The sequence below is a fragment of the Cynoglossus semilaevis genome, chromosome 11 (assembly GCF_000523025.1).
Source record: "Cynoglossus semilaevis isolate Cse_v1.0 chromosome 11, Cse_v1.0, whole genome shotgun sequence".
In the NCBI taxonomy this organism is placed as follows: Eukaryota; Metazoa; Chordata; class Actinopteri; order Pleuronectiformes; family Cynoglossidae; genus Cynoglossus; species Cynoglossus semilaevis.
Genome location: NC_024317.1, coordinates 10,000,192 through 10,009,834, shown reverse-complemented (window position 1 = coordinate 10,009,834; position 9,643 = coordinate 10,000,192). Strand labels below are relative to the sequence as shown.

Genomic DNA, 9,643 nt, shown 5'->3' with positions numbered 1-9,643 from the left:
TGACTAAAATCCACACCTGAAAAGCACAGAAGTCTGGACATGGGAATCATTACAAAAAAAGCCCTCTTTTTTCTCCCTCCACTCACCGTTTCAGAACATTACACAGTATTTCTCACTGTCACCATGTGGCTGCGCGGTGCTTGTGAAGCCTGTCTGGGGGCCTGCTCTGGTGGTGCCTGCCTGCTGAGGCCATTTTTAGGTGGTTTTGGTCTTCTTGAAGTAGGGACGAAAACATCAATGTCACACCCACCCACAGACTAGTCCAGTCTGCCAACTGAACTGTCTTACCCACAGGCAGGCTTCTGAGCCAAGAAGTGTATTTAGTAAACAAGAATGTAAGCTGAAACATATGAAACATATTTATTAGTTTTTTGACATTTGTTAGTCATTTAGAAATTTGGAAAAATAAATTGTGATTAAAGGAAAAGATTTGGAAGATATTCAACAGAGCAACTCATCTAAAATTATATATATATATATATATTTCTGTATATATATAAAACATTTAATTTTTGGCAAAATCATAATTTCGCATGTCATGTTGGTCCAAAGCTGAAAAATTTTCATGACATTTAAAAAAAAGAAAACTTCAAAATTGTATCTTTTCTTGCACGTTTCTCATAAAATTAGGGCATTTAGGGAACTTGTTAGATTTGTGTTAAAATTTGAACTTTTTGTGTCATTTTTTGGTAAAAAACTAAAAAACTTTGACGAAAATGTTTGTAAAACTTTTAATTTGTTTGGATTTGTTAATGATAGTAAGACTATAGTCTTGTGTGTTTCAGTGGTAGTGTTGGTGCAGTGGTTAAGGAAGCAAACTATAGCCCACAAGTTTTCAGGTTCAAATCCCACTGCGCACGCACGCACGCAATGATCCCAACAAGGCCAGAGTGAGGGAGAGAGGTAGATGTACAAGGAGCACCAGGTGACACAAGTGAGGCTAATTACAGAGACACAGGTGAGTGTGATCACACAGATTACTCCACACAGCAGACAGCAGTAACAGGAAACAGACAGACCTGACAGGTAAGATTTTTGAAATATTCATATAAAATACTTTTTTTTAAGCTTAGAATTAACTTCCTTTTTGGGGTTTTTTTTTTTTTTTTACTTTTCTATTTTTTGATTTGTTTATCCATCATCCTCCGTTTATCTGAAGCCGGGTAGCGGGGGTAACAGTCGGAGCAGGGACGCCGAGGCTTCCTTTTCCCCAGACATTTCCAGCTCTTCTGGGGGGATCCCGAGGCTTTCCCAGGACAGCTGAGCGACGTAGCGTGTCCTGGGTCTTCCTCTTGGTCTCCTCCTTTTTCGATTTGTATTCTTTCTTTAGTGGGCACCACGCTCATTTTTATCAACAATTTCATGCTTTATTTCCATGGTCATCATGCGTTTTTTCTTCTCACTACCATCCTTACCACTCACTTTCTTAGGACTCATCACTATTATGAAAAATAATGCAAATGCAAATTAGTGTATTTTTTGTCATTGTTGAAAAACTTGTATTTTTGAGATTTGTTCAGGGACTTGGTATTGGCCAACTTACTGGTATCAGCAAAATCCTAATTTTGAAAAAGAAAAAATAACTTAATAACAATATTTTATGTTTTCTACATGTTTCTCATCAAATTAGAGCATTTTGGGAATTTGTTTGGAAATGGTTGAAAAAATTTTCATGAAAGTTTTTGAAAACAATTTTCAAAATTTTATCTTTTCTACATGTTTCTCATCAAATTAGAGCATTTAGAAAAAATCTTTTTTAGGGGGGAATTTTTCAGCAAAATCACAATTTTGCATGTTATGTTAGTGAAAATTCATGATGAATATTTTTGAAAAAATAATTTTCAAATTTTTATCTTTTCTAAGTTTTTTATCAAATTAGAGCGTTTTGAAAAAAATTTAGAAAAAAAAGATTTCATAAGATCCTCTTTGTATGTTTCTCACCACATTTAAACATTTTGAGGAATTAAAAAAATACAATTTTCTGCAAAATCGTGATTTCACAACTTTTATCTTATCTGCGTGTTTATCATCAAATTTGAACATTTTGCAATTTTGGGGGGAAATCCTAATTTAATTTTCGTAAGACGTTGAAAAATTATGAAAAGTTTTGCCAAAATATTTTTCAAAATGTTAAGTTTTCTGTATGTTTATCTTTAAATTAAAGTATTTTGAGAATTGTTATTTTGTCAGACGTTGAAAAATTATGATGAAAATATTTGCCAATTTGTCTTCACAGCTGCAGACAGTGCTGGATGTAGATGAAAGAGCTCACAGTGTCTGCTAATGTTTTTCACGGTCCATTCAAGCAGGTGCTTAGAATGTGTCTGAGCCTGCATTCTCATCCAGCAGCCAGACCACTCTGCCTGCATTCTGATTTTACAATTGGCTGTTGGAGGCACGTTTACTCTGCCTGGGGAACTAAACAGTGCCCTCTGTTGGATGATATGGAGACTGCGCGTGTCGGCGTCTGACCCCTGCTACACTTTCTGTTCTGTTTTGTTCAACTCCCTACAACTGCAGGAGTCACCTTCAGGGTGACCACCACCAAACCGACAAAATGTAGCAGGTTTGAGTGGGACAGTCATTTAAAGCTAACCTTTTTTTTTTTTACCAAGTAACATGCACGTATTTTGCCTTTTACCCCCACAAAACAAATAAAACTCTATAATACCCAAGACATAACCTAAACCTTAAAGCACACACTTTGCAATGTAACGTATGTAGTGATGCTAATTCAACCACATTTAACATAAAATAAGGAGATATGGCACAACAAAATATGACCTGATATGAAATTAAACCATTTCAGTGTAAATAGGTCTCTGTAAAAGCAACAACTCCTGTGGATTATATGGCCATCTGTGACGAAAACATGAACATAAAAAATAGAAATACCCCAGCGCCACAAAACAGATTTGGCATCACAATCCAGCAGGTGGCAGGCCAACAGCCTTTCTCAGCACTTTGAATAGCACGTTTCTGAAACACAATGGTAGCAGAAAAGCAACCAAATGTTAAACGCAGACCATAACGAGATTCTGGACATGAATATATGATCTGCATCTTTGCAGAACTCTATACAACTCTATACAAATGTGCAAAGTGGCCCGGACCAAATTCCATTTGAGACTTTCAGCAGTCGGTGACCGATTTCAATGCGCATACTGCACTGCGTGATTAACACTGGTAACTTCTACTGCAGTAATTTTATCCAACTCAGTGTCATTTGTTTTGCATAAAAATACTACACACTTTTGGATGTTTTCTGTTGTGTGCTTGTTGTAAGACTCACGTGCATTGTGCTGTTTCCTGTCAGGTTCGCTGCCATGGCCGACAGAAAAGCCGTTTTCCACAAATTGCATTATGCTGGTTCAGAATCTCCATCCACCGGTCTCAGCCAAAGGGTGGCGTCTTTTTTCTTGGCGGCACACTGCACATGGGCGCCTTCACGATTTCAAAAGTGTGTGAGATTGCTGCGAGTCAGCAATTTGATTGACACGCCTGTCAGCTACTGCCCTATCCACGAAGAGGCCTGTTATTGCTATGGACTGCACCGGTAGGCGTGCCCATGGACAGACGGGTATATAAAATTGTTTATTTTTAATAATGTCGAATGAAAAGGTGGGACCAAATCTTCAATTTGCGTGACAAAGGCTAAAATTGCTGTGCAATACAACGTAAAGCAGGACAGGTGGTCACTAATTCACACTGTTGTCCTGACTTTGAGAACAGTTGATTGACTTCTTCTTTTAATCCTGTCAGGGTCAAGGAGTGCTCAAGTGTGATGCCTTCGCAGCCTCCAAGTGGGATTGGAGTGATGTACAATCCCCTGCAGGATTCCACAGCTCACTCCAAGTTCCAGACAAGTAATCATTTCTATTGAAGTGCACTAACCGTACAGACCATGTTACTATTATTTTAACTTGGATGCCCCAGAAAAAGAATTCTATTTGTTTTAGAGGTACTGTATTTACATCTTTACTATTGTGGCTATCTTTCTCAAGCTTTTCCAGTAGTAAATACTCTCACTTTTATTATTGCATTTTTAAAATGATGGTAAATGGTGCAAGGCTATCACTTGCTAACAATTAGCACATTAGCAACTGACAGCTGGATCATCCAATTAGATCACAGGTGTTCTGTGAATCAGATGATTTCATTGATTTTCTCCTAAGACTGTATTTCATTAAATCAGTATATCATAACTTTTGTTACAGGAATTTGTACCTAGAACTTTCTCTTTGGAATTTGTTCTGCCCTCTTGTGCAAGGGTTTCCTCTAACAGTTCACCAACATGCAGGACCAGGTTATCCAGAAACTCTTAATTGAACTTTTCATGTTTCCTAACAACAGCTGGGTTCAGCCCCATCACATGTGACCGCTGCATTTGTAAGTTAGTACCAGCCCATAAATCAACAATTAATCACGATTATAGAGACTTGGACGCATCATTTAGTTGAAACCCCACTGACGCCAGCACTAGCGATGTGCACACACTAGAAGAGAAGGCAACACAAATAAAAATGTTAACATTTATTGCTTATTCTGAATACTGCGTTGAGAGCAAAAGCATTCAGAGTATACACAGAAATTATACAACTGTATATGGTTTCACAAAGGCAGTGAACACATGACTGTATTACAATCTAAAAAAATTCTACTTTACAGAAATTTAAAATCCTAAATATCAAAAAGTACAGCTGCAGAAACAGGTGTAGAACTGGAACCAGAAACTGCTCTGGGCATCAGTGAAAACGACGTGGTGACATCACAATACAAAGCGGAGGTCATCTTTGTACTTACAGCTGGTTTTTCGGAAACAGAAACTGGCAGATGGAACAAAAAATATATTTCCAAAATAACTTCAATAGTAATGGTCATAAATTATGGTGGGTTTTTTTAACCTTCAAAATATCTCAATTTACAGAGGACATCTCTACAAAAGTAGCATGTCACCATATCTTTCAGAGGGGATCGGTAGTGTATGTTTGCAAAGACAGAGGGAAAAAAAAGATTAAAATAAGGACACATTGGAAAATACTCTCCCATCACACCATGATTGGGAAGTAAATTTTAAAATAATTAGCAAGGAGAAACTACAAAGTTATGAGGGAGGGAGGTTAGGTCTGGAATATTGTTTAACTAAGGAATATTTTACATGTGCTTCAGTCAGGAATAGAAATGGTGTTGATAGCTCAAATTTGAACAACTTCATAAATAATAATGATGTGGGCTGGTATGGCTCTGTTCTGACCATTGGGCTTAAAGGGTACAAAACCTAAACCACCAATCCTGGCACGGCATCCAACAAGGCTAGAAGGAGTGGCTTTAAAACCCAAAACACTCAAAACAACTCCATTGAAAAAAAAATCCCAGCCAACAAACTCAAGGCTGCCGAAATCAACCTCTTTGAAGAGTTACTTAAAAATTCAAGACAAGAAGATCAATAAAATGTTTAAGTAAAAAAAAAAACAAAAAAAAAAACCCAACTCATTTCTACGCCCACACTAATGCCAGGTAGCCATTTGGGTGGAGGGTCCTAAAGTGGGAGGAGGCTCTTAGTTTTGAGTAGAAGGACCAGTCGGCCTCACTCCCACTGACAGTCAAGCTGGATTCAAGGACAAGCTGGTGTGTGGTCACACTTGGCTAGCAGTGGACTTTTTAGTCTAGTCCTGCTCCATAGGCTCCTCTGTGATCCCAGTGTTAGTGATGGCATTTTCCATGGCGTCCCCTGTGGGAGGTTCAGTCGTACTACTTGAAGGAGCAAAAGCTACATCTTCTCTGGCTGCTTCTGCTCCGTCCTCTATGCTACTGCTGCTGCCATTGCTGCTGCTGCTACTGCTGCTGCTGACTGGGTCACTGTTGCTGTCCTCACCGTCCCTGCTAGTTTCAGGACTCTCCAGGACGCCTGCAGGTGCCTGCTGCTCAGTCTGGTCCATGTCACTGCCTTCATCCTGGGAGCCGCATGGCACCTCCCTTTCAGCTTGTTCCAACTCCTCACTTGAGTCCAAGCACACCTCAGCCTGTGTGCTGCTTGTTGGTTCTAAAAAAAAGAAAAAGAAAAACAAGTTTATTCACAGCCAAGAGTCAGGAGTTCAAAGCATTAAATGAGGAAATGTTTAAAGGGCTGATAAAGTTGTGGCAAAAAAAAAGCTCTACTGTATAGGAGACTATGGGGAGTTGTGGTTCCAAAGACCTTACCTTATTTAATTTGTAAACATTCACTGTTCAAAAGATAGAAAAGGCAATTGTATAAATTAGAGAACAACAAAACTTGCCTTGGACTTCAGTGGTAGCTGCACTGCTGGAAGCTTCATTTTCTTTGCTATACCCGTCCTTCTCTGCCTCATCATCCACCTCTTCATCCTCTTGTACCATGGCTTCAGCCTCTTTCAAAAGGCAAGAGTTATGTGCTGGCCTCATTGTATCCTCTTCCTGTTCTTCTTCTTCGTCATCTTCATCATCTTCCTCATCCTCGTCCTCCTTGCTGAACTTCAGTCTCTTCACCTCCTGCTGCTCAGCTTCCATGTCCTCTTCTGCGTCTGGGTGTTTGTTTTTCACCGAGCTCCCTAGGGAGGCTTCCGATGCTGAAATCTCACTGCAAAGACAAAGCAGGAATTTTTTTTTTGTTTTAAAAACAAATGATTAGGTTTTTGACATGTTGTGAGCCACTAGTTACATGGAGTCTTTGTCTTCTTCTTGCTCGTCGTTGAGGTCTTTACTGTCTGTGCTGTCTGGCAGGCCATTAGCAGCTAGTGAGGTAGCCAGTGACAATTTCGGTCGATTTAGAGGCCGTGGAGTTCCTGGACCATTCACCTTCCTTAAGACAGAAACATAAGAATGTAACAATAAGAAAGAGGAGTATTCAGAGGAGAATTATCCAAATGCGATTAAATACAAATAACAGTATCATTAGAACATAATAAATCTGCCTCCTATCTAACCTTTCTGTGAAAGCAGATGTGTTTCCAGGGAGCATCACTCCATTCACTCTATTGACAGCACTGCATCCATTTTTCCTTAAAAAAATGTTTATGAAACCACACCACTTATTTCACTCCAAAATAATTACTGCAAAACACTGAATTACAAACTGCAATATTAGGACACTTACTCTGAGGTTGGATGTACACAGCTTACAACCATTACATTCTAGAACAAAAACAGGAATTTCCAAGTGAGTGACAAAGAGGCATAAAATGGTAGAAGGGAAAAACATATATACAATCATTTATTATGTACCTTCTCTACCCCCCGAAGGAACTTGTCTGTTCCTGTATAGTTCCTCTTAGGTTCTGTGAGCAGCTCACACAAGCGCTGGATTGTGAATGGGATTCTAAAAATAACAAAGCAAACAAAAATGACATGCAAATAGAACATTTATTATTTTAGGTTGCAAAATTGTCATTCCAATAAAAAAAGTTGGTTCATAATTTATATATTTTGCACTATACAAAATGGCAAACTTATGGGTCTCTGAAAGGTGGGGCTCAAGGAATAGACTACAGCACTGAAAGTTTGTTAGGGTTGACGTGTGTATTTCTGAGTGCATGTCAGCACAAAGTAAGGATGAATATAGTATGGTGTGTCAATATAGGTGTTAACAACAGGGTCATCAAGGACTGAAACAGTCATGACATTTGAAGGTGGTTCGGGATGTACATGATTATGTCCATTTTGTTCTGTGAATTTAACATTGTCTTTAACATTATCCACAAATAATGTCAAACCAAACTGTATTTACATGTCAATCTATTCAGAAGCAGTACTACAATATAAATGTCAACATCTAAAATCCAGTTGTTGATCATTACAAGCCACAATCAACAAAAGTCAAACTAGATGAACAACATATTTGCTTGAGGCCCATTAAAAGAAATATGATAACAGCAAGTCCCATAACATCCTGGTGTCAAATTATCATCACAGGTATAAACATATAGTGGACACTTACCCATTATATCCCTTTACGATCTTTAAAATTCTCTCCTTCATATCTTCAAATGGAATTGACTCCACATTTGGATTTGCCGGACCTCTTTGCTCAGGTGCCGAAGCTCTAAAGTCATCCATCACCATTTCCAACTTAAACAGGAAGTAGTTCTTGAACTGAGACCACTGGACCCTGGCGAATACATTGTTGACGTGTTTATTTCACGTCATAAAATATCTTTTACAAGATCTACTCAAATGTCAATTTAGTGAATTCCAGATTAACAAATTCACTCACTTGGTAATTTACACTACTCACATTACACAGCCACTATTGTAATTTGTTCTGAGGCTATTCAAAGTCCCGTCAAAATGTTTCTACGCACACGTTGCCTGGCTCTTGGTCAACAGAAAGTGACACTATTATAAAGAAAACTCAAGTTTGTGTGATATTAATATAAAACACCTTAAAGCTCACACAAAGTATTATGGAAGGCATCAATTAAAATGATCCCACAGGAAATAAACCCTGTTTACAGCTGCTTTACAGTGTACTAAAGTAATAATGAGGTTGTTGCAGTTACAGTTGCAATGGTGAGGCAGATTGCTCAGGCCCGCTATGTCCACTTACATGGTCTCTCCAGTCTTGGCAATATGACATAGGAACTGTTCCAGGAGAGGTGATGCCTCCTTTTTCGCTTTCTTATCAAAGTCTGAAAAAGACAAATAAATCCTTCATGTACATAATATTAGTCAGTTCTGATATTAAAGGGCTTCAATTTGACACAACTCTACCGACAGTTTAGTTAATTATAATGAAATGCTTAATGTTTTGAGGCTTAGCAACAACAGCCACATATGAATACAATTTGTTCGTTGTGTGGTGACACTAAAATGTATCATATTTTTGTCATTAACAGTCGATTAGTGTGCTCAACATCCAATCTCTCTAAAAGGCTAACCGGTTAGCAATAAGTTAGCTGCAGCTAACATACAGCATAACCGGCAAACTGTTTAATCGAGAATCTGTCACTCTAACTGAGCTGAAAAGTAAATGAGACGTTAGGCCACAAGAATGACGTAATAATGTACATGTATGGGATGTGGATATCATTAAAAGTAACATATTTTATTGGGTTCTACAGCGAGATAACACATGGAATGAACGCTGTTTCCGTCAAACCAATAGCGATGTTAACGTTAGCTCAGAGCTAGTAAGTAGCGTTAGCCAGTGAGCTACAAGCCGTGTATGTATTATTATGTCGCAATTACGGAAATACTTGAACAACACGTGACCAACAAACGATCAAAAATGTCATATGAGTAAAGGTGAAAGACCTCTAAGTGCCTCTTGAAGCGAGTCAATTTCCATCACGTCGTTGCCCTCTATCAGTCCCGGCGATGTAAAAAGCAGGTTGGCGGCTAACTACTGCTGCTGCTGCTGCTAAGCTAAAAAGCTCACTGGGGGAAAAGAGGAGGGAGCATTTTAATATGGCGCCGTGAGGTCACAGGCTGTTCAGAAGCCACCAGCAATAATCAACACTGAGGACCGTAACCGCAACATCAACCCTCGAGAAGGGTAAAGTCGACTCATTTCAAAATTACCTTTTTAACGAGTAAACAAATCCAAACAAATTTTGCGTTTACAATCATTAATAAAAGGGATTTTTGTATATGGATTCTCCATTTACATCAAAGTCACAAGGGACAA

The 9,643-nt window shown here is 38.6% G+C and overlaps 1 protein-coding gene and 1 long non-coding RNA gene across 2 annotated transcripts; one reads left to right on the top strand and one right to left on the bottom strand.

Annotated features, from left to right (window-relative positions):
• The first annotated feature begins 969 nt into the window (after positions 1-969).
• On the top strand, positions 970-4,846 carry LOC103386267 (uncharacterized). Its single transcript, XR_522301.3, has 3 exons — positions 970-1,026; positions 3,317-3,580; positions 3,763-4,846. It is a non-coding gene; the product is annotated as an uncharacterized LOC103386267 (long non-coding RNA).
• ppp4r2b (protein phosphatase 4, regulatory subunit 2b) lies at positions 4,520-9,484 on the bottom strand. The gene is made up of 9 exons (XM_008320450.3): positions 9,271-9,484; positions 8,564-8,645; positions 7,955-8,125; positions 7,243-7,336; positions 7,115-7,152; positions 6,945-7,019; positions 6,680-6,820; positions 6,279-6,598; positions 4,520-6,043 (listed from the first exon to the last, which is right to left on the bottom strand). Exons 1-9 carry the CDS (start codon positions 9,302-9,304, stop codon positions 5,667-5,669), a joined length of 1,332 nt encoding a protein of 443 aa, XP_008318672.1. The 5' UTR covers positions 9,305-9,484; the 3' UTR covers positions 4,520-5,666.
• Between the last annotated feature and the right edge of the window lie 159 nt (positions 9,485-9,643).